Raw genomic sequence first — 25,771 nt, 5'->3', positions numbered from 1 at the left:
GACTCTAAATTGAGCGTAGGTGTGAATGTGAGTGTGAATGGTTGTCTGTGTCTATGTGTCAGCCCTGTGATGACCTGGCGACTTGTCCAGGGTGTACCCCGCCTTTCGCCCGTAGTCAGCTGGGATAGGCTCCAGCTTGCCTGCGACCCTGTGGAACAGGATAAAGCAGCTAGAGATAATGAGATGAGATGAGCTATGGCCTAATGGTTGGAGAAACAGCTTTGGAACCAAAAGGTTACTGGTTCGATTCCCTGGACCAGCAGGACTGGCTTGAGTGCCCTTGAGCAAGGTGCCTAACCCTCAACTGCTCTGGCAAGAGTGGTGGCAAACCTTGTGTCTGATTAGCCAAAGAAAAACTGATCATGTGATTATCAGTTTGGGCATTGAACCTGACTGACTTATTATTATCCTTCCCATCAGATAGCCTGTCAGACCTTTGGGGCTTTTCCTCCAATAATAAGAAAAAATGTTAAGGTCAAGCACTTCTGTATTTGTAACAAACAAACAAAAAACCAAAAATAAACTTAAAAAAGGTAATTAGTTTATCCTTTATATTTTTCTTCCCCTTATTACATCTCATTATCTCTCGCCGCTTTATCCTGTTCTACAGGGTCACAGGCAAGCTGGAGCCTATCCCAGCTGACTACGGGCGAAAGGCGGGGTACACCCTGGAAGCCTTTCGGATGAGAGGTGAAACGTCTTCAAGAATCTTCAAGCAAGTCCAGTTGCTCTCTTTTACCACCCACAGTTACTATGACCTGGATGACTGAGAATCTTCACAGACATGTTTCTACACAGAAGGGCCCTCGCCGGCCGCGGGGCTCGAACCCGGACCTTCTTGCTGTGAGGTGACAGCGCTAACCACTACACTATCATCACAGGGCTGACACATAGACACAGACAACCATTCACACTCACACCTACGGTCAATTTAGAGTCACCAGTTAACCTAACCTGCATGTCTTTGGACTGTGGGGGAAACCGGAGCACCCGGAGGAAACCCATGCAGACATGGGGAGAACATGCAAACCCCACACAGAAAGGCCCTCGCCGGCCCTGGGGCTCGAACCCAGGACCTTCTTGCTGTGAGGCAACAGCGCTAACCACTACACCACCGTGCCGCCCGAGATTATTATTATTATTATCTTGATCCTGCCCCTTAGACAGCCTGTCAGACCTTCGGGGCTTTTCCCCCAATAATAAGAAATGTTTTTTTTTAAATCAAGCATTTCTGTATTTGTAACAAACAAACAAACAAACAAACAAACAACAAAAAAGGTAATTATTTCATCCTATATATTTTTCTTCTTCCTATTAGATGAGATTATTATTATTATTATTATTATTATTATTATTATTATTATTATTATTATTATCTTGATCCTGCCCCTTAGACAGCCTGTCAGACCTTTGGGGCTTTTCCCCCAATAATAAGAAATGTTTTTTTTTTTTTTAAATCAAGCATTTCTGTATTTGTAACAAACAAACAAACAAACAAACAAACAAACAAACAAACAAACAAACAAACAAAAAAGGTAATTATTTAATCATATATATATTTCTTCTTCCTATTAGATGAGATGAGATTATTATTATTATTATTATTATTATTATTATCTTGATCCTGCCCCTTAGACAGCCTGTCAGACCTTTGGGGCTTTTCCCCCAATAATAAGAAATGTTTTTTGTTTTTGTTTTTAAATCAAGCATTTCTGTATTTGTAACAAACAAACAAAAAAGGTAATTATTTCATCCTATATATTTTTCTTCACCTTCCTATAATTACTTATTCCTCCTCCCATTATTATTATTATTATTATTATTATTAATAAACTGTAGCCACTGAGATGAAGCCCTCCGTCCTCATCGACCAATCAGCGTGCTCGGTGACTGATGACGTCACCCTTTGCGAAAAGTCCGCGTTCACCTGAAGGCTCGCGCACCATCACTGGAGCCACTCGCGCGCTCAGTCAGTCAGTGAGGGAGTCGCGCGCGGTGCGCGAGCTGCGCTGAAGGCTGTAACGGTTTAGTGTGTGTGAGCGCGTGCGGCGGGGAAGCGGACTTTATCACTGTATAATCACTCTCACACCCGGACCGACCCGACCCGACCCGACCCGGCCCGGCCCTCCCCTCCGTGCTGTGAGTGGCTCCTGAGGAGAGGGAGAGGAGAGAGAGGGAGAGAGAGAGAAGGAGAGAGAGGAGGAGAGAGAGAGGAGGAGAGAGAGGAGGAGAGAGAGAGGGAGCCGCTCAGCGCTGACGGACACCGACTCTGCTGGGTTAGTTTGTGGAGTGCGGAGCTGCGCGCGCGCGTCGCTTCCCGGGATCAGTGAAGATGTGATTTGGAGTTTAATCACTCAGCAGGTCAGGCTTTCTCTCCGTTTCTCTCTGTTTCTCTCTGTTTCTCTCACACTCTCATCTTCACTCTCACTGTTTCTCTCCGTTTCTCTCACACTCTCATCTTCACTCTCACTGTTTCTCTCCGTTTCTCTCGGTTTCTCTCACACTCTGCGCTTTACTCTCACTGTTTCTCTCCGTTTCTCTCGGTTTCTCTCACACTCTGCGCTTTACTCTCACTGTTTCCCACTGTTTCTCTCACACTCTCATCTTCACTCTCACTGTTTCTCTCCGTTTCTCTCACACTCTCATCTTCACTCTCAGCCTTTCCTCATCAAACCTTTCTCATTAAAGGTTTTTACTTTTAAACAAAACTTTTATTAGTATGTGTGGGGGGGCCCTAAACTGGATCCGTTACCATGGCAACGTCCGGCTAAAACAAGTTGTTAGCATTAGCTAGAGAGACTAAAAACACTTGTCTTCGTCAACATTAAAACAGAAAACCTGCTGTTTGTCTTTCTGCTTCTGACCCCGTGACCCCTCAGTGCACATTTATACATTCAGAGGGAGGAAAATCTAAAGTTTGTTGTGTGAAAAATCTCAAATATCTGACTAAATGAGTGCACTGTAAGGGCAGAGCGATCTGGAATTATGTCTAGTATCGATATCGCGATATCACGATAAATCAAGTCATGTTATACTTCTGTCAGGTATCACAGGAGGGGATGTGAAAGAGGACTCCAGTGGTACCAATAATTTAGTTATTCCACGAAATCGAGTCATATCCACATTCACTGGAGTTTGAGAAACAGGGCATTTTTTATTGTTATTATTATTATTATTATTATTATTATTATTTTGCAAACTCGATAAATAAAAACTTTATCCAAAACATCCAACAAAATAATTTCCGGGTAAAATATAAACAAATTGGCGAAATGACAGGACCAATTTGTGAAAAATGCAATAATAATATTAATAATTTTTGAAAAACTTAAAAAAAAACATGCATTATTTTATTACCATGAAATACTTTTATTCCATTCTGTTGCTTTTTTTTCCTTTTCACCAAGTAGCGTTATTATTTCATCCTCGGTTGCTTCCGTACCACGCTCCGCCATTTTGTTTTTCTCTACTCGTGATATATGAGCTGATATCCTTGTAGTAGAATAGAGTAGCCAATCAGAGCGCGCGATTGCTCATATTCAGTGAATGTGGATAGAATGTTTAAATTTTGATTTCTTTCCACATTCAGTCATCTTTGGAAGAAAATTAAACTTTTTTTTATTTTGTGACGCTATCGGCAATTATTGTCTACGATTAAAACCTAAGTTTGATGATGTATCGTGATTTATTATTATGATTATCATCCCCCCCCATGCTGAGATAGAAATATAAATCTAGGCAGTTTTAATTGTGAAGAAATGAGTAGGTTTATTCTCAGGTTCTCTGTCGCCCCCTATAGGTCATGGTGGGATTTTTTTTTTAAGTTTCATTTTGCAATACTTTCGTGTTAACCGTGACCCTAAAACGTATTGCAGTGGAAAGCAAAGGTGACTAAAAACAAATAATTTGCTCCATGATCCTTAGGGGGCGCTGTAGATTTGTTTAGCTAACATCTTTAGGGTTTAGTGGTATGATGTTTCAATGATTATGATATCGATGTTGCGATAAATGGCTCGATAAGTCAGACTGAGCCGATTGATGGAAATGAAAATCTTTTTCCATAATGCTGCTTGAGTTATTGATGATAAATAATTGTTTGTGCGTCGAAGCAGTCGTTCAGGTTGCCCTACCTAGTGCACTAGACCTCGAAACAGTGAGCAGTTTGGAATGCAACCAGCACTTATGTGATCCTAAATTACAAATCCACTTGAAACACCCTGCAAGGGAAATCACAAATTAATTGCGCCCAAGTTACTCATTAAACACGAGAAGAGTTCCAGTTAAAACGCTTCCTCCTGTCCAGGAGCCTCTTGTTTGCCTTTCGTGAGGCACAGATAAGGGCACTCGGAGCTCTCCAGTGGCCTTGATGGCAGGAGGCAACATGAGCTCTTGTCTATCTTCCGACGTCTCTCGCTCGACAGAGCAAACCTCATAAAGGAAAAGCCTTTCAGCCAAATAAAAAGATAAATCACCTCTCGATCGTCTGCAGTCCGGCCAGCTGTAATTGAGTTTATCAGCCGCTCCCTCGAGGACCATCTAAAGTTAGCCTCATCCTCGCGGGCGCTTGCTTGCTTTCTCCAGTGATTCATCCGCTGCTGCTGCTGCACGACCACATAAATGTCGTGTAGATGTTTGAAATTTGCTCATTATGTTAACAGTGGTTAGTGGTGAGCTGCAGCCCGTTTCTAAAGACGGCTTGTTATGTTATGAATCTATAGATAGTAAGCAGTGATTTCAGTGCTTTTTTTTTGGACGTGCTTTCAGCAGGACTCGCTCCAGAATCTGTTTCTGAGAGGCATTTTGTCGATGTTAATGTAGCACGAAGAGCAGCAAAAAATACACTCACTGGACCACTTTAATAGGAACTTGTTCTTGATTCTAAGATTCCTGCAGGAGTGGACCCCAGTCTCGAGTCCCCAGTGTTCTAGTCCGAGTCATCGAAGAGAATTTCAAATCGAGTCGAGAACAAGACTCCAACCGGACCATGTGACGGTGTCTGTTTCTGCCTTTATGTGAAAGCGTCTCTGCTACTGTGTCGGACTAACGTTCCTGCTCGACTGCTCCGTTTTAGTTAACAGGCTACAGATAAAAAGCTACTTCATCGCTCAGCAAGCCCCGCCCACTATCAACGTGCGAGAGGGTTAACACTAGCTAGTTCATCGCTAAGCAAGCAGGCCCCGCCCACTATCAACAGAGCAATGAACATAGCATGTCACTTCCTTCTCTGGGTGGAGTCTTGCCAAATGACGATTGAAGTTCGAGGTCGTCCCCGTCGTCTCCTCGATAGTTCTTCTACATATGGAACACACAGCAGGGCATTTTTTTTCCCACCGCACGAGAAGTCTGTAGAAGCAAAGTGGACAATTATGGAATCAATTTTGTGCCAAAATGTTCATACAGTACTTTTGAAATATCAAACAAAAACGACAAATCAAAATACAAAAAAAGAACAAAAAGTCAATTTTTTTAGACTGGCAAACAAATTATTCGTGTAATCGTGCAAAATATCAGTCTATTACTCTTCAGAAACCTTTTATTTTTGTTCCGCGTCTTTCTCAGGTTTTGTTTGACGTAATTTATTTTGGTTGCGATTCCAGCTTTCTCGTTTGCGCTCCCTGACTTTTTGCTTGCAGTTTTGGCACAAACTTCACGTGTGGGCGGGCTGTCCAGGAACGCATTCCCATTGGGTAACTTGTGTTTGACTGACAGCTACGCTCAGCCATTCCCTACTCGGATTCTGGCGGACTGTTTGACGAGTGAGCGATCCATTGACGGTAAACAAGGATCGAGTGGACTTCAGTGGCGACTATGATATTGAATTAATTCAACAAAGTGTAAGTGCGGGACAGATGTGCTGTATGTGTTGCAGTAGTGCACATTATGCAGGTGTTTCGTGGCAAGTCAAATGTTAGCCTTCGCTCCACTACCCAATATAATAGCTGTCTTGCTAACGTTAAACACGCCTGCATAATGTGCACTACTGCAACACATACAGCACATCTGTCCCGCACTTACACTTTGTTGAATTAATTCAGTATCATAGTCGCCACTGAAGTCCACTCGATCCTTGTTTACCGTCAATGGATCGGTCACTCGGCAAACAGTCCGCCAGAATCCGAGTAGGGAATGGCTGAGCGTAGCTGTCAGTCAAACACAAGTTAGCCAATGGGAATGCATTCCTGGACAGCCCGCCCACACGTGAAGTTTGTGCCAAAACTGCAAGCAAAAAGTCAGGGAGCGCAAACGAGAGAGCTGGAATCGCAACCAAAATAAATTACGTCAAACAAAACTGAGAAAGACGTGGAACAAAAATAAAAGGTTTCTGAAGAGTAATAGGCTGATATTTTGCACGATTACACGAATAATTTGTTTGCCAGTCTAAAAAAATTGACTTTTTTTTTTTTGTATTTTGATTTGTCGTTTTTGTTTGATATTTCAAAAGTATTCTATGAACATTTTGGCACAAAATTGATTCCATAGATAATACTCTCTCCAGGCATTTTAGTGCCGTTAACGTTAGTTTGTTCCTCAACATGACGTATGAACAGGTGAATGTGCATTCTCTTGCATGAAATTAGTATAAAAGTTAATGTAGATATAAATATCTTATGCCAAATTATTATGGCACGTTACAAAAATAAAGAAAAAATCCGAGTCCTCGTCTCCAATTTACGAGTCCGAATGCAGTTAATGCACGAGTCCAAGTCACGAGTGCTTAAAATTAGGGCACGAGTCGGACTCGAGTTCTACAAGCATCTCTTCTGCTGTTGCATGCTGAGATGCTTTTCTGCTCACCACGGTTGTAAAGAGTGATTATATGAGTTACTGTATCCTTCCAAGCTGACCATTTCCCTCTGACCCTCTCTTATCAACAAGGCATTTGTTTTTTCCACCCACAGAACTCTCACTCACTCACTCACTCACTCACTCACTCACTCACTCACTCACTCACTCACTCACTCACTCACTCACTCGATGTTTTTTGCACCACTCTGTGTAAACTCTAGAGACTGTTGTGTGTGAAAACTCCAGCAGATCAGCAGTTTCTGAAATACTCAAACCAGTCCATCTCTACAAACAGAGCTAAAAACAACACCGCTGATTGATTACTGATAATTTGGGTAATCATTTTGATATCAGTCTCGATATCAGTTTAAAATAATGTATGGATGCATCCCTGCTCATTTTTATGCATCATGAAAACACTAATGATCTCGAGTTTGCATTAAATCACCTCATGAGATTCCGTTATTGATACTAATAAGCTAATGATTGGACAGTAAAATCGAAGCAAAATTCTTTCGCCAGTTGCACCAATCGTTTACTAAAAGCTGCTTGAATTTTTATATATCGGGCGTATCAGACGCTCGCTGGCCGTGCTGTGAAAATTGTCCATGCAGACGCTCATCTAAGTTTCCAAATCTGTCATTGCTTCACTCTTGAATATTTTCTATCGTGAATATGATCATTAAAAATCTTATAATCTCTGATTTCCAAAGAAATGTATCTGGTTTAGATCTGTTCAGTACTTTGGGAGTAACGGCAGGTTGAAGTCGGTACAACGGAGTAAAAGCTCTGCTCGCGGGACGTCGGGAAACTGCCGGTGTGTTTCTTTTTGAGTCACGAGAAAGCGGTCAGTCTCTCTCTCTCTCTCTCTCTCTCTCTCTCTCTCTCTCTCTCTCTCCTGATCGGTTTCCCACTGGATTACTCGTCAATATCAATCAGATCACTTTTCTAGGGATGCTCTCTCAAACAGCTCTCACTGTTTCTGATGAAGGATTCAGCAAAATTTTCCGTCCGCTAGTTTTGATGTTCTGATTCACGGGAGACTTTGAAGTGAGTTTTCAGAGCTTTACCTACTTATTTTTTCAAATCAAACTGATTCCTGTAAATAAATAACTGTTTTCGAATATAATTGGAGTTGTTTTGATGAAAAATATTGAGATCTTAGTGGTCGGAATGAGATTTTAAATAAAAAACGGAAGTCAGAAACGCAGGTGTCGATTTCAGTTCAGTTAATGTGAATTGTTTATTGGATGTGGATCAGACAGAGTTTTAGAGGTTCACCTTGAAAGCTGTGAATATTAATCGAAATAATCATTTTTATTTTTTTCGTGGTCCAAATCCTGAGCTCTGATTGGCTGGCGAGCAGGTCCGTATCCTACAGTATGGACCCCGGTTACGGACCCCGGTTACGGACCTCTAGCAACTCGTTCGTTCACAACAACAACAACAAACATAGTAGAATTTTTTTGTCAACATTTATCTTTTTTTTTTTATAAGATTTATTTCTAAGATTATCAAAAATCTTATCAATTTTTGCCAGCATTTCTCAGGAGAATAGCATTAATTTTACAGCATGGATAGCGATAACGACAGTGTTCACAGCGAAAGCGAGTTTTACTACCCTGAGGAAGAAGAAATAAAAGAAAACATTTCAGGAGAAAGCTAAAAACCTCTAACTGTTGCTAACGCCGAGCAAAAACATGGCTGAATCCTGAATGACTGAATTTTGTACAAATAGGGGACTACATAGGCGGCAAAATGTAGTTTTTTTCCTGCCATGGAAGTGCACTTGTATACCGAAGAGGAAGCCATTTGCATTACAGCCGTGAATGAGGATTCAAAATGGCGGCTCGGCTCGGTTTTCCCTTTCGGGCGCTCTCGTTTTCTGTTAGAATTTGGTAAAGAAAAAATATATATATATTATTTACCAGCTTAAGGTCGGTCCAGGCGGCACGGTGGTGTAGTGGTTAGCGCTGTCGCCTCACAGCAAGAAGGTCCTGGGTTCGAGCCCTGTGGCCGGCGAGGGCCTTTCTGTGTGGAGTTTGCATGTTCTCCCCGTGTCCGCGTGGGTTTCCTCCGGGTGCTCCGGTTTCCCCCACAGTCCAAAGACATGCAGGTTAGGTTAACTGGTGACTCTAAATTGAGCGTAGGTGTGAATGTGAGTGTGAATGGTTGTCTGTGTCTATGTGTCAGCCCTGTGATGACCTGGCGACTTGTCCAGGGTGTACCCCGCCTTTCGCCCGTAGTCAGCTGGGATAGGCTCCAGCTTGCCTGCGACCCTGTAGAAGGATAAAGCGGCTAGAGATAATGAGATGAGATGAGATGAGGTCGGTCCATATGGTGAAATACCATGACCTCGGCCTTGAATACTGACCTCGGCCCAGAGGGCCTCGCTCAGTATACTTTCAAGACCTCGGTCACGGTATTTCACCATACGGACCTCCCAGCTGGTAAATGATATATTCTTTCATATAAACACTAGTAGGCCCTACTTTTGAGAACTACAAAGGCCTATAGTGCACAAAGAGGGGATTAGAAATAATCTTTTATTACTTTTTTTCTGAGTGTACCGATTTAACGGTTTTACCTAATTAGCATAAATCTTACTACTGAAATACTAATTTGCATAATTAGTTTTTACTAATTTTTCAAACTTTGTATTCCGTATCCAACCGTCTATGTGCCTGCCAACATATTTCCATGTAAATATCTTGAAAAATTGAAAAGTTATGAAGAATAAACATTTGATCTCATTGGTTAACGAGGCCTGTTTTGGACCATGTGATCCTCATGCAGAATATCACGGCCGTTTTGTAAAAATTAAGCCGTTTCTTCAATCTTTGATTTGTAATATCTGAAGAACGCATAAACATATTTTAATTCTGTAAAAAGTATCTTGTTCTGAATTCAATGAGCGCAGTTTGGATTGAATTTGGATTTTCACCTGCGATCCCTATCTGTAGATACAGTAATAGTAAACATTCTTTACTCATTCTGTTGAAACATATCCTAATCTGACCTTTTCTTTGCCCTCCAGACAAGCAAAATGAGAAGTACCCTCCCCAGTACCGCATACATTCTTCTCATTCTCCAGACGTTATGGTGGGGCGTATTTGGCCAATGCAAGGAACCGAGCGAAATCTCCAAACTCAATCTTTCCGTGACGTACGACCTCCCTCGCTTTGTCTCAAACACACCTGTCCAGAAGCTTCTAGTTTTCCAAGGAAGGGTATACGTCGGTGCTACCAACATTCTTTACGCATTATCTGGCGACCTCAAGAAAGTAGATGATTATAAGACTGGACCTGTGCGCGATGGCCCACAATGCAGTGCCTGCGAAGGCTGCACCGGCCAACCTCCCAACACCAATAACACCAACATGGCCCTGATCATGGAGACCTACTACGACCCCGAGCTGTTCGTCTGCGGCACGGGCGGGAACGGCGTCTGCAGCCGGCACGTGCTGGAAGATGGTCAGCTGGACGTCGACGTGACCTGCATGGGTTCGCATAACAAAGACGGCAGCCGCTACGTCGCCGGTCCGTCCGGAACCCAGATCGTGAACGTTGAAGTCGGTCGAGTCGTGAGGTTCTTCGTTGCTAATTCAGAGCCGCTGGACGCACCTCCAGCTCCACGGCTTCACCACACCATCTCCGTACGAAAGATGTGGGACACCCAGGACCGCTTCGAGTTTGTTTCCGAGCAGTCCTACATGGACCTCAAGCCAGGGCTACGCGGGAATTATCTTCTGCGCTACGTCTACTCCTTCCATAGTGGCTCGTATGTTTATTTCCTCACCGTGCAACGAGAAAGCAGCACCTCCAGGGCTTTCCACACGCGAATCGTCCGTATCTGCTCCTCCGACCTGGAGCTTCAACACTACGTGGAAATGCCCTTCGAGTGCATCTACTCGGAGAAAGGCAGACGGAAACGTTCAACCCAGACGGTGTTCAACGTCCTCCAAGCAGCACACGTCGCCAAAACTGGAAGCAACCTACGCAGGGAGATGGGTTTTAAAGAAGGAGAAGATGTGCTCTTCGCCGCCTTCGCTAAGAGCAAACCCGACTCGCCCGATCCCACAGCAAGCTCCACGGTGTGCGTCATCTCCATCGCCGAAATCAATAACTTCTTCAAGGACTTCTTCATGAGGCAGGCCTACACCAAGCCGCTCTACCACTTAACCGGAGCCAAAATGAAGTCCTACAACCAGGTGATTATTTATTTCCTATAAAATGTAAAGATTAAATGGGAGGATGTGGGTTCACACACGTGTGTGTGCGCTAAATAAACTCTAGTGTGTCATGAACTTTTCTGGTCTTGAAGGAATTCTTCAACGTGTTTCAACTGAATCTCGATCTCCTCTAACGTAACGTAATGTATGTGTGAATACCTCGACAAGAATTTTAACACGCTTCCTGATAACTGCCAGCCCGCGTCTGACAAATGCACAAGGAATTTTTTAGGTCACAGCAGACATTCCAAAAGTTGAACAAAAGCTGAACTTTGCAGATAAGAGTGCTTCTGACCAATCAGCTCGCAAGTTCAGGGAAAAGTCACAAACGCAGCTCAAATTCACTTGATTTTCTTCCTCCAAACCGGCAGCGAAGCCCATCTTTATTTCACCTGCATCACTGAAAATAATACCAAGACCGTCAATGACGGCGTAGATCACTCCGGCTCCGTCTAGTCCAGAAGGAACGATCTAAAGTGGGCCGCCTTCCTTGCGCAATAAATGTTGCAAGCTATATACAGAAGCTGAATGAATGAACCCTTTATTATCTGTCCACCCTAGGAATACCGCCAGAAAGAATCCAAAACGGCGAGGAATCGACCTTTTTGTTGAACTGCTCACTCGTTAAGGCTTAATTAGTCCATAACGTCATTAATCATTGTAATTATTATTGTAAAATCTGGGTAGAAGTTCTATGCACCCTAGGTCCCCCTACCTTCCTTCATGCCAGAAAGACTCAAAATCAGTGAAGAATTGACGGAGAAGAAGCGATTTGTGTGGAAACTGCTCATTCAGGATTGATTGATTACTCTATATCTTCATTATTAATTGCAATTATGCAAATTTGGGTAGACGCTATAGTATATGCACCCCCAGGCAGACCGACCTTCCTGCCAAAAAGAATAAAAATCGGTGAAGAATTGAAAGAAGAAGCAATTTTCGTGAAATGTGGACGACGCCAGACAGACAACACATGATGAGATGAACTCGTGACCTGTCGTCTGGATGAGCTAATAATTAATAATAATAATAATAATGATAATATCTCATCGAGCAAGCAAGGTAGGTTAGTTAACAGTTATTCCACGAAATCGAGTCGTACATGAGCTGAGAGCCGACGAGGCGCGTCGCACCGAGTTGTCTATAAGCCATGTACGACCAGATTGAGTGGAATTACTGTTTTATTCTCTCCACATTCACTGGCTTTTGAGAAACGGAGCATTTTTATTGTTTATTTTTTGCAAATTCGATCAATAAAAACTTTATACAAAACATCCGACAAAATCATTTCCGCTTGGAATGTAAACAAAGCGTGAAATGACAGGAACAATTTGTGAAAAATGCAATAATAATAATAATAAAAAAATAATAATTCTTGAAAGATAAAAAAAGATATGCTCTCAGGGTTTTTTCTAGAAAAATTTAGTATGAGGGCGCTCACCATGGCGAGGGAGCGAAGCGGGGGGGGGAGATGGTGCCGGTTGCCTGTCCCCCCCGCCGTGCGAAGCCTTTGAAAAATGCTCCAATGGGACATTCTGAGGCTATCTGAGAGGGAAATTGTAACAAATTGTCTGTCAACATTGAAAAAGAAAGAAGTAATCTTCTTCTGCCCCGGACAGTCTTTGGCTTTCTTCCACTTCGTGCCGCGGGACGACATCTTTAAATGCCCAAGTGTCAACAAAAACAACTCGCGAACTACTTCTGTCAAAAGCTCCCGCGCCGGTGGGTGAAAGGTCATTCAGTCTCGAGAAATCTCGCGCTACAAGTCAGCTGACCTTGTATGTAACCCATGTCAAATCTCGCGAGAGCAGCCGCGACAAGTAAACAACTAAACAACATGGCGCCTCGGTCTGGAAAACGCCAATTCGGATTGTTTTTGCACCGTCTGGCGGTGTATCTACTATGATTGGAATATTTTTGGAGCAATTATAACGTATTTGATGATCAGACACATTGTCACGTAGTGTTGCTGGGATGTTTTCACGGAGTCGGTAAGGGGGCGCACGCCGAGAGTAAGAGGGCGCAGCGCCCCTGTTCCCCCGTTTAGACGAAAGCCTGTGCTCTTACCATCAAATACTTTCATTCCATAAATTTTGTTCCTTTTTTGTATTTTGGGGGTTTTCTTCTCTTCTTCTTCTTTTTTTTTTTTTTTAAGTGTGTATGATTTTATTCAAACATGTTTTTTATTAGTTTTTTTTTTCCAAATATTGATAGCCACATAGCAAAACAAGACAGCAATAAAGAAAAGCAGTGGTAATACAATAAAATGGAAAAAGAAAAAGAATAAAAACCCGAAAGAGAAACAGGAAGTTACAGAAAATAGAATTGATATCAGTTAAATTAGTTTTCCATTGAGGTGGGCTAAAAAATAAAAAAATAAAATAAAACAACACTGAGCTAGAAACAGGAGTAGAAATAAATGTTATTTGTTTCATGTAAACTTGTATTCAGATCGGTGTGGGAGTCAAGAGCTTGGCTCGAATGTAGTCTGTAAATGGTTGCCAGATCCTTACAAACGTGGCCGAGGAGCTTCCTATTGTGGGTCTCAATTTCCCAGGTTTGAGATGTTGCATCACCTCCTGCATCCACCGGGCTCAGCTCAGAGGATGAGGAGACTTCCACTGGAGACGGATCAGTCTTTGAGCTAACAGAGTGACAAACTTTGTAATTTGAAGTTTAGTTCTGAACAGGTTATTATTGTTTTCACCCAACACCCCAAAAATAGCTATTAGAGGGTTTGGTTGAGTTGTCAGTTTGAAAATGTCCGATCTTCAGAGTTTTTTGGCATTTGGCAAACCAATTGAAAGGAGAACTGCAGGCAAATTTTTTTAATCAAAATTCTATTTCTCATTTTATTAAACATCGGAATGCATGTTTGATCGCTATTTTGTCGCTGCTGTAGCAAGTTCTGAGTGTTTGAAATATGCTCTGTAATATATCAGTCCATATGTCAAAGCGACGGCCGTAAACGAGATTCGTCGAGACCTGTGCGAGACATCGTAGGACGGGAGTAAAACGTACAGCGGAAATCAAAGCGACCGACATCTGCCAACGTTGTCAAAAGACGCACGCGCCCTCTTTCGAACGCTGATGTGATCAAGCCGGAAGTTTTGTTTGTTTTGACAGCAATCAGGAAAGTTTGAAAAAAGTCGGCAGTAATCGTCATTTAAACTCGTTTTTGTGCAATACTTCGCTTGGAAAACAGTTTTCAAAATGGCGGCGCTGACACTTCTTTACGTTTCGAAGTCTCGCACAAGTCTCGTGAAGATCGCGCGGATAAGCGACGCCTGCCGTGGACCAAACGAACTAAATTCAACACGGATAAAAACCAAACAGGCTGATGAGTATAATATTTAATTGCAATTAGTTGCCAATACGAGTCACGATATAAGGTTACTAAAACCGAAAACGTAACTGAATAACACGCTAATTAAGAAATAAAGCAAGTTTAAAAATGACTTCAGTTCTCCTTTAAAGCACAGTCGCTACATGTCACGATACACAATCCTCCTGCTCCTCGGTCGTCTTTTCCTCCAAGTTATGACACAGGAAAATCCCCAAAGCTGTAATTCATGAACGGTCCACTGAATCCAGCCGAAAAGTCCGTCTACTCTGCCGGCGTCGCTATGATTGAACATCACATGATTGGATTCCTGCGTGCTGATTGGGGGATACTGATAGGTAAAACAGCACGGCGTGGAAGGTTCACGAACACCACTTCGAGATTTGGCCAGTCAGCACGCAGGAATGCAATCGCGTGATTTTTTTTTTTTTTTTTTATCATGGGAGTAGACTAGCTTTACGGCTCGATTCAGAAAATCGGCGGCAGGGGACACTGATGTTGATCTGAAGTTGCTGAAATGTTGGTTCGCAAAACCTTTTATTGTTTTGTGATCAAACGGAGACGGACAGAGTGTATGCGGAGTGGCGTGTTCACGAATTACAGCTTTGGGGATTTTTCCGTGTCATAACTTGTAGGAAAAAAAAGACTGAGGAGGAGGAGGATTGTGTATTGGGGCATGTAGCGACTGTGACTTAAAGGTCCATTACTGCCACCGACTGGGCTGGAGTTTTAGCTGTTTCTGTTTCTTTTAAATACTTGATAATTTTTTGGGGTTTTATTTTTATTTCATCCTCAGTTGGTTCAGCAACACGCTCCGCCATTTTGTTTTTCCTCTACTCACGGTATATGAGCTGATATCCTAGTCGTAGAGTAGAGTAGCCAATCAGAGTGCGCAATCACTCATATCCAGTGAATGTGGATAGAATAATTAGCTATATACTAGTTAGGATTGTTAAGAGCGTTCTTATGGTTAACTTTTTTGGACAAATGTCCCCAAATGGACGTTTCTCAGACATTTCCAGCGTGTTTTGCATTTTGATTTCTCTTCTTTATTAAGCATCGTTTATTTGTAAACATGTTGTTGATGTTGTCGAGGAGGTAGACGGAGGGAGAAATTTGTCTGTTTAGTTACTAGTTATTACTAGTGTAGCGTATCAGGATCGCAAAAAAAAAAGAAAGAAAGGAAGCTAAAATAGCATGCGCAGTTGCACTTTATTTAAACGTATTGTTTCTATGATGAGGCCAAATTAAAAAAAATAGTGTGTTTCCGGTAACCCGACCGATCGAGAATTTCCGCGTCGAAATTGCCGACCGTAAAGTTTTTATTACAAACTTCCCTCGATATTTTAGTGTAAGCGGCGTTAGTTTGTCATAATTTTTTGTTTCAACGCATTCAAGTTGTGAAAGAAACGATAAAAAGTAAAATGTTTCGCCACTTCTATCAGCCCTCCTGCATAAACATGGAAGCGCACTTGTATACTGAAGGAGGAAGGGAAAACTGAGCCGAGCCGCCATTTTGAATCCTCATTCAAGGCTGTAATGCAAATTGCTTCCTTTTCAGTATACAAGTGCACTTCCATGGCAGGGAAAAACACTACATTTTGCCGCCTATGTAGTCCCCTATTTATACAAATAGGAGTCATTCAGGATTCAGCCATGTTTTTGCTCGACCCAAGTTCTACAGTAGGCTAGGCGAGGCCGTCTGCTTTTAATGGAAGTAGCCTAGCCTAGGACGTTATTTTCACGTTATTTCTTGATAAGGTGTTTTCACATTATTACATGAAAATATCATGAAATATCGCTTCCGTAGATCATAACTCGAACTCTCGCGATATTTTTTTTTTATTCGTTTAAAGATTTAAAACACTTATTTTATTATGATGTGTGGTATAAAGGATTCTGTGCCAAAATACTATTTTGTAAGATGTTTACTTGTGTTAATTTTTTCGAACAAAATTAAGAAAAAAAAAAAAACTTTCCTACCTACCGACCTTATTTTAATATTTAATAATTTAATATTTAATATTTTAATATTCACATAAGCACACAAACTGCGTCTTCATAATCGGAGCGATACAATATTAATTTCACAACAGTAATTTGTCAAATAAACCAATAAAACGAATAAAAAGAAGGTTGTGAGTTTTATTCACGATCAGAGTTTGTAAACGAACCCGGAGGAATCTGCGGGTTTCGAATAAAGTAAAAGCATCAGATTTAAAAGCATCAACTGTTCTGCTTTAAGAGATAAAGCTCAAAAGGTTGCGTTAGTTTCAGAGCAAGACGGTAAAATGTCATTCCAGTTGCAATTATGGAAGCTTTCCTGAAGGTTTTGGGTCACGAATAATTCATAAACACAGATATATATCCTCAGGAGGAAATAATTCATGAGGCGTCTCTCTGTTCCAGCGCAGGGAAATACCGTGCCTCGGGGTTAGAGGCGCTAGAGAGAGGTTAGTTTGGGGGAAGCCATGGCCTAATGGTTCGAGAAGCAACCTTGGGCCTGAAAGGTTGCTGGTTCGGTTCCCTGAACTAGCAGGAACGGCTGAAGCGCCCTTGAGCAAGGCACCGAACCCCGAACTGCTCCCCAGGCCGCTCTGGGTATGCCAGGATAAAAAGCGTAATGTTTAAAAACGCTGAGGATTTCTTTAAGAACTGGCGGTTTGTCATTAACACATGGCCTCATCTTCTCTCTCATGGCTATAAATCACCGTCTCCGTGCTGCCTTTCCATCTCTCATCCATCAGCACGGATCGGATCCATCACTTAATCACGGCCGATCAATAACAGCACGGGTTTCGCTCCTGATGACTCCTTGAGGAGCCTGTCGATATCCACAGGGCCATCGTTTTCCAGAGTTTATAACAGAACAGGGTTATGTAAGATAATTACCGCATGCACACACACACACACACACACGTGCATTTCCACATGACCTACAAAGCTAAAGATGGTTTTAATGAGCCTGCTTGCGAATGAAAGGCCTAACGAGTAGCGAGACGAGGAAGTCTCACAGAAAGTCGTCAGACAAGAACTTCCCATCGCTCTGAAACCCAGTGAATCATTTCATAATGAACAGTTATTCCACGAAATCGAGTCGTAGGTGGGTTGATAGTATATAAGACTGTTTTGCCGCTTTTCCACTACCAACGCGGCTGAGTTGGGCTGAGCCGTGCGGTGCTGAGTTGGGCTGAGTCGAGCTGAGCGGGGCTGTTGGAGTTGCATTTCGACTACAACCGCGCTGAACCGTGCTGGCTGGAAGTGGGTGGACACATTGGGTGGAGTTAGCGAAAGTGGGTGGATGTCACGTGATGTCGTTAGGCGGCGCAAACAGTGACATCAGTGATCTTTTAAGCGGTACTCTCATGACCCGGATAGTAAACAATAAACATGGAGGACATGGGGTCGTTAGTGTTGCTGGTCTTGGTGCTGTGGCTTGTTGTCACCGACAACGCCAACAGATACTGGCAAGAGCGTATAGATGAGGCGAGGCGCATAAGGCTTCAGAAATTCTCGTAATTATTCTTCTTCCGGGTTTACGGTGTTTACAGATCCCAGCGTGCTCGCGGGGCGTGTGTGGGCATGTGAGGACACTCCTCCTCACCAATCAGTGCACAGGGGAGTGTCTGCTCACGCCCCTAGCCTCACTCAGCTTGGTTTGGCTCGCTTCAGCCCCACTCCAAAACCGTGCGCGTTTTGGGTGCTAAGCAGGGCTGAAGCGAGCCGAGTCGTGCTGCTCTGAGGTAGTCGAAACGCGAGCCGTGTCGGGCTGAAGTGAGCTGAAAAAGGGTAGTGGAAAAGGGCCATAAGTTTGTTTTTTATTCGATCCACAGTCACTGGATTTTGAGAAACGGAGCATTTTAATTTTTTGCAAATTCGATAAACAAAAACTTTATACAAAACTTCCGACAGAATCATTCCCGCTTAGAATGTAAACAAGACCACGAAATGACAGGAGCAATTCGTGAAAAATGCGACAATAGTAATTCTTGTAAAAAAAAAAAAAGATACGGTCTTCCCATCATATCCAGGGTTAGTTAAAATTACGTTAACACTTAAAGGAACAGTCCACCGTACTTCCATAATGAAATATGCTCTTATCTGAATTGAGACGAGCTGCTCCGTACCTGTCCGAGCTTTGCGCGACCTCCCAGTCAGTCAGACGCAGTCAGACACGCTGTTACTCCTGTTAGCAATGTAGCTAGGCTCAGTATGGCCAACGGTATTTTTGGGGCTGTAGTTAGATGCGACCAAACTCTTCCGCGTTTTTCCTGTTTCCATAGGTTTATATGAGCAGTGATATGAAACAAGTTCAGTTACACAAATTGAAACGTAGCGATTTTCTATGCTATGGAAAGTGCGCACTATAATGACAGGCGTACTAACACCTTCTGTGCGCTTCGGCAGCGCATTGATATCTGAGCTCCGTATCAATGCGCTGTCGAAGCGCACAAGGTGTTAGTACGCCTGTCATTATAGTGCGCACTTTCCATAGCATAGAAAATCGCTACGTTTCAATTTGTGTAACTGAACTTGTTTCATATCACTGCTCATATAAACCTATGGAAACAGGAAAAACGCGGAAGAGTTTGGTCGCATCTAACTACAGCCCCAAAAAATACCGTTGGCCATACTGAGCCTAGCTACATTGCTAACAGGAGTGACAGCGCGTCTGACTGACTGGGAGGTCGCGCAAAGCTCGGACAGGTACGGAGCAGCTCGTCTCAATTCAGATAAGAGCATATTTCATTATGGAAGTACGGTGGACTGTTCCTTTAAATGGTAGAAACCATTCATTCACAAAACACACATCATACGTGCAAGATGATTTACAGGACGCTCTCAAACCGTTCACCATTTCGTTCAACACAAAAACAAGCGAGCAGCAGCACCATTTAAAGAATAATAAAAAAAAGAATAATAAAAATAATCCATTAGTGTTCACGTAATTTTGACTAACCCTGTGCTTTCATTCCATAAACTTTGTTGCTTTTTTTTTTTTGGAGTTTTGTTTTCGAATAGTTTTTATTTCGTCCTCGGTTGGTTGAGCAACACTGAAAGTCTAAAGTCCTTCCCGTGCCATGCAATCGGGCGGCACCGATTTCCGTAGCCCTCGGTCTCTCACCTATACAGCTAGGGTTACAGTGGGGGGGCGGGTCCTCTGGTAACCATGAGAGTTTGACTCCCCACTCACATCTGTATTGCGGCGCCTCACCAGACGGCAGTAGGTAACATTTTTATGATGGTCTTTGGTACGACCCGACCGCGTGTACTGTAGAACTCGCAATCTCCCGATTGAAAGGTGAACACGCCAACCACTAGGCCAAGCCAAGTTTATTTGTATCGCGCTTTTAACAATAAACATTGTCGCAAAGCAGCTTTACAGAATTTTAGTGACTTTAAACATGAGCTAATTTTATCCCTAATCTATCCCCAATGAGCAAGCCTGTGGCGACGGTGGCGAGGAAAAACTCCCTCAGATGACATGAGGAAGAAACCTCGAGAGGAACCAGACTCAAAAGGGAACCCATCCTCATTTGGGCAACAACAGACAACATGACTATAACATTAACAGTCCAAACATAAAGTCAGCTTCGTTGATGCTATAAACCCCCCACCGACGGAAACCCGAGCGCAAAACCGTTCACGACAACCGCAGTCCCAAAGTCAGCAAGTCAACTGGTGGTGGTTGAGCAACATGTTCTGCCATTTTCTTCTTCTTCTTCAGGGTTTTTATTTGGCGCTTGCCAAACCAATTTAAAAGTGCATTACTGCCACCGACTGGGCTGGAGTGTAGAACAGGAGGTATTGAGTGGCGTAGTGGTTAGCACGCTCGTCTCACAGCAAGAAAGTTCTGGGTTCAAGCCCAGTGGCTGATGGTGGCCTTTCTGTGTGGAGTTTGCATGTTCTCCCCGTGGGTTTCCTCCAGGTGCTCTGGTTTCCCCCACAGTTCAAAGACATGCGGTTAGGTTAACATGGGCGTCCATGACCTGAAGGTTGCGCTGAAGTGCCTTTGAGCAAGACACCGAACCCCCAACTGGGCACTGTAGTATAGCTGCTTGATGCGCGCCGCCATTTTGTTTTGTTTTTCTCTACTCGCAGTCGATGAGCTGATATCCTAGTAGCAGAGTAGCCAATCAGAGCATGAGATTGCTCGTATCCAGTGAATGTGGATCGAATAATACAGTTCATACCAGGGTGCTGTCGAATTCTTGATTCTGATTGGTCAGAAAGTATCGATAAATTCACTATCACCGAAAATCGTTTCTGGCGTAACATCATGACCGGGTTTTTAAAAAAACCACGTTTTCTGTGACGAGATGTTGAACATTTTATGGAAGGAGTCTCCAGTGTCAGTGCGGAGGACGGAGGAGTTTACGCCGTGTGGTTTCTCAGGAACTTACTTGTTTCCACAACAAACTGGATATAAAGTACGATCTGTCCGTCTTTAATTAAAGAAAACAACAAAAAAATGTGTAATTGCTGTAATTACACATGATGTTTTTCATTCGTTCGTTAGAATAATCTCTGTGACTATAGAAGAGTGTTTGTTTATTAACTGCGGAGTTCTCCGTGACCCGTTTCCTCCGCCTCAGGTTTGTTTGCTCGGATGTTACGAGGAAGCTTCAGACTCTTCGAACCGCGGTGACTTGTAAATCCGTCTCGGCTATCTTATCTGAATCTCTGTGGACAGCCGGAGACCTCAAACACTCCATCAGGATTTTGTGTGTGTGTTTCAGAACGGGTCGGTTTAACAGTTCATATGGACGTAGAGCGAAGTTATTTATTTCCCTTCTGCTCTCTCTCTCTCTCTCGTCTGTTACGGTTCCTCAGCGCCCTTAGAGCTTCATCTGTCCAAACTTTACAAAGCGCTCCTAATTCATCACGTCCGAGAACGGCCGGCTCCATTCAGGCACCTCAAATATTTTTGTTCCGCGTATCTCCTGCTCTAAACATTGTCATCCGCTCGGCATCAGCCCGACTTCTTCTATCGCTTTTCATGACGATGATGTACCAGGGCCAAATTCGCTTTTAATGGCACGAGAGAAGTGCTTTATGCCACGGATTACCCCAAGAGAAGACACAGATGAGCACAAAACCCTGTCCCTGACTTTTACTGTTTAAAGAAGCCCTGGTTTCAGTTTCAACTTTCCAGTAAAGTAAAAAAAAAAAAACACCTTTACGATTTTTTTTTTTTTTAAGGAGCAGCGAAATTCTCGGCGCCGTCAGTTGAGTTTATAACACCGTCCGTGGCAGATGTTGCACAGGCTCTCGTTTTCTTATCGCTCCTTATCAGAGCAATATACAACAGGCTTTAAAACTACTACACTGCAAAGACGTAGTAGTCATTGTTTTGCTCTTTGACTGCTGTGTCTTGCTTGTATTGGCGTCACTTGACTTGAACGGAGCAGCGTTGATAAACCTTAAAACAGGTTCAATATCAGGTGAAAATTCAAATTCAGTCCAAACTGCTTGAAACTTGAAGTTCTCATTGAATTCAGAACCGAATGCAGAACAAGATACTTTTTACAGAATTAAAATACGTTTATGGGCGGCACGGTGGTGTAGTGGTTAGCGCTGTCACCTCACAGCAAGAAGGTCTGGGTTCGAGCCCCGTGGCCGGCGAGGGCCTTTCTGTGTGGAGTTTGCATGTTCTCCCCGTGTCCGCGTGGGTTTCCTCCGGGTGCTCCGGTTTCCCCCACAGTCCAAAGACATGCAGGTTAGGTTAACTGGTGACTCTAAATTGACCGTAGGTGTGAATGTGAGTGTGAATGGTTGTCTGTGTCTATGTGTCAGCCCTGTGATGACCTGGCGACTTGTCCAGGGTGTACCCCGCCTTTCGCCTGTAGTCAGCTGGGATAGGCTCCAGCTTGCCTGCGACCCTGTAGGACAGGATAAAGCAGCTACAGATAATGAGATGAGATGAGAAAATACGTTTATCCGTTCTTCAGATATTACAAATCAAAGATTGAAGAAACGGCTTAATTTTTATTAAACGGCCGTGATATTCTGCGTGAGGCTCAACGGGCCTCATTAACCAATGAGATCAAATGTTTATTCTTTTCAAGATATTTACATGGAAATAATTATGTTGGCAAGCACATAGATGGTTGGATACAGAATACTAAGTTTGAAATGTAATAAAAACTAATTATGCAAATTCATATTTAATTAGTATTATTTAGGCTAATTAGGTAAAACCGTAAAATCGGTAAAAAAAGTAATAAAAGATTATTTCTAATCCCTTCTTTGTGCTCTGTAGGCCTTTGTATTTCTCAAAAGTAGGGCCTACTAGTGTTTATATGAACGAATATAAATGATTCTTATTTCGATTAAAGCCTAGGTCACAACCGGACGTACGATTTTTTTGGCCGTGCGATTTTTGGCGTTTCCCAAATCGCTGCGTTTTTTTTTTTTTTGTTCGTGGAGAAAGACGCATGTTGGCCATAAGTTTGTCTTGCAACCTGAAAAAAACGTAAGCGCCCGTAGAGTTTGTTTGACATGACAAAGAACCTCTGTGGCCGGTCTACGGCTCGAAAATCAGCACGTCACACGCGCGCCCTCCGTGCGTTTCTTGCGTTTTTTGCACGTAGACCGGCCGTAGAAGCACGTACGGCCGGTTGTGACCGAGGCTTAATATTCATAGCTTTCAAGTCGCGCCTCTAAAAACCCTGTCTGATCCACATCCAATAAACAATTCACATTAACTGAACTGAAATCGACACTCGCGTTTCTGACTTCCGTTTTTTTTATTTAAAATCTCATTCTGACCACTAAGATCTCAATATTTTTCATCAAAACAGCTCCAGTTCTATTCTGAAATAGTTATTTATTTACAGGAATCAGTTCAATTTGAAAAAATAAGTAGGTAAAGCTCTAAAAACTCACTTCAAAGTCTCCCGTGAATCAGAACATCAAAACTAGCGGACGGAAAATTTTGCTGAATCCTTCATCAGAAACAGTGAGAGCTGTTTGAGAGAGCATCCCTAGAAAAGTGATCTGATTGATATTGACGAGTAATCCAGTGGGAAACCGATCAGGAGAGAGAGAGAGAGAGAGAGAGAGAGACTGACTGCTTTCTCGTGACCCAAAAAGAAAAGAAACGCACCGGCAGTTTCCCGACGTCCCGCGAGCAGAGTTTTTACTCCGTTGTACCGACTTCAACCTGCCGTCACTCCCAAAGTACTGAACAGATCTAAACCAGATACATTTCTTTGGAAATCAGAGATTATAAGATCTTTAATAATCATATTCACGATAGAAAATATTCAAGAGTGAAGCAATGACAGATTTGGAAACTTAGATGAGCGTCTGCATGGACAATTTTCACAGCACGGCCAGCGAGCGTCTGATACGCCGACTTAAAACGTTCACATGAATGAGAAGAAGAGCCTGTTTAAAATGATTGACTCCACCATTTATGCCTATAATAAGTTGTATATGACTTATCAGTCCAGCGTACAGCTATATCTAATAACTAACAGACATGTTTCAAGTCAAAATTAATATCCGATTACGATTGATTAGCCAAACAGCCGCTGGACTGCGTTTAAATCGAATGTGAAAGCTCATTGATTGTAGTTTGTAATATAATTCCAGCGTTCTGATCGACGGCCGTTTTAATTATAACGGCACTTACGGCTGTTTTCAGATCGCGGTTTTAAAAGCATCGTGAAACAAACACCTCAAGGTGATTGATTTTACGTCACTTTGCTTTGCCTCATATTTTAATGGGAAAATCAGTTCTGAAAGGAAAGACTCTCGCTGGACGTCGTACAGTCGCGTGTAGAGGTTTACAAAAGTTTGGCTAGGTGGATAAACAAAAACACACCCACACACGTCAGATGTAAATAATCAGGATCATTCATAACAAACCAGATTTACATTTAGTAGTTTTAAAGAAAACAGACGTACACGAGTGCCAGCGACCGGCGGTTTTCTCTGCCTACGCAGACTCCGTCCCAGAAATTTTTTTTTAAATTGCTTTTCAGTGTTCAAGTGATTTTTATATCGTCTCCGCTGACCGTAATTTGCTGTTGATCCAATTATTCTGGCATGAAATTGTCTTCAATTCGGGTCGAGCATGGCTGGAAGCGACGCCATATTTGTTGATCAATTCTCGCACTCTGATTGGCTGAGCCGGACCATGTGACCACGCTGTAGCATATGTAGTTATGTTACACCATGTGCCAGGCAGCGTACTACACAGGCGGCACGGTGGTGTAGTGGTTAGCACTGTCGCCTCACAGCAAGAAGGTCCGGGTTCGAGCCCCGTGGCCGGCGAGGGCCTTTCTGTGCGGAGTTTGCATGTTCTCCCCGTGTCTGCGTGGGTTTCCTCCGGGTGCTCCGGTTTCCCCCACAGTCCAAAGACATGCAGGTTAGGTTACCATAGGGACGGCCTTGGGCTGAAGTGCCCAAGAGTGGCGGCGCGTACGTATGCAGCGGCTTTGCTCTCCTGTGATGAATTAAATTTCGTTGTACATTTGTGCAGTGACAATAAAGGCATTCTATTCTATTCTACTACAGAGGGTAACTGAGAAAGCCGAGCACACACACACACATCTGGAGGGAAATTTCATACAGATTTTGCAAGTATTTTACAGGGAAATGGAGAGTAATTTATTCGCTGAGAGTGAACCAGAAGGCATGTAAATTTTAAAGTGTTCTGAGGGGGAGGGGCATGCCTCAGGACCCCCTTCGTATTAGTGTACCTTTGGCGAATTTCTGGATAACCCTGAGAAAACCTACAAAACAACAGCAACACACACATCCCCTGTTTCATCAGTATGTGTTTAGCCACACCCACAAAACTCCATAAAAGGCAAAGTTCAGAGAGCTAAAAGCGCCAAAACGGCAACTAAACGGCGCAGAGCACGTCCTGTTCTTCCTTTTTCTAGCACTTTTCTCCTATTTGTATTTATTTTGAGTTTAATTAACCCTCTGGGGTCGAGAGCTTCTCTGGTGAAGCTGGACAGGTTTAGAATGAGTCGGTCATGTATTTGGATAAATATCTTCAAGTTTTTAATCATACAAGCATGATAAACATATTGACAAACTTTACACTTTCCTGTGTGCCCACTGCCAAATAATATTATAGTTTTTAAATGACCTAAATTAGATGAAACATAAAACTTGCCACCTTCCTCAGTCACACCGGAGTCGGAGTGCTGAGCGCCCACGTACGCATTCATAAAAGACTGTTCACATGGCAACGCCATGATGGATCACTTTCACTCTTTCGGTTTCGACTGGTTTCTCTTTCGCAGTGGGAACGCCCACCGTAAACAGGATAAAATCTGTCAGACATAGTTCAGGCTATTTGGAGATAAAACTTGTTGCGAGATGGCAAGCGGATATTATACGCTTCGGATGATTCAGGACAGCAATTCAATTCGTGATTCAGGACAGCG

General features: G+C 42.9%; 1 protein-coding gene across 2 annotated transcripts in view; it reads left to right on the top strand.

The window, feature by feature from the left end:
- Positions 1-1,971: 1,971 nt before the first annotated feature.
- The window catches only part of met (MET proto-oncogene, receptor tyrosine kinase), a 192,666-nt gene continuing 168,866 nt past the window's right edge, over positions 1,972-25,771 (top strand). For both annotated transcript variants that reach the window (XM_060928408.1, XM_060928407.1), the window contains exons 1-2: positions 1,972-2,361; positions 9,824-10,996. In XM_060928408.1, the coding sequence (XP_060784391.1) occupies positions 9,833-10,996 (1,164 nt within the window). In that variant the 5' untranslated portion in view covers positions 1,972-2,361; positions 9,824-9,832. The remainder of the gene's footprint in view (positions 2,362-9,823; positions 10,997-25,771) is intronic.

Source organism: Neoarius graeffei, chromosome 8 (assembly GCF_027579695.1).
Source record: "Neoarius graeffei isolate fNeoGra1 chromosome 8, fNeoGra1.pri, whole genome shotgun sequence".
Taxonomy (NCBI): Eukaryota; Metazoa; Chordata; class Actinopteri; order Siluriformes; family Ariidae; genus Neoarius; species Neoarius graeffei.
The sequence above is the reverse complement of the archived record's forward strand: the minus strand, read 5'-3'. Positions and strand labels throughout refer to the sequence as shown.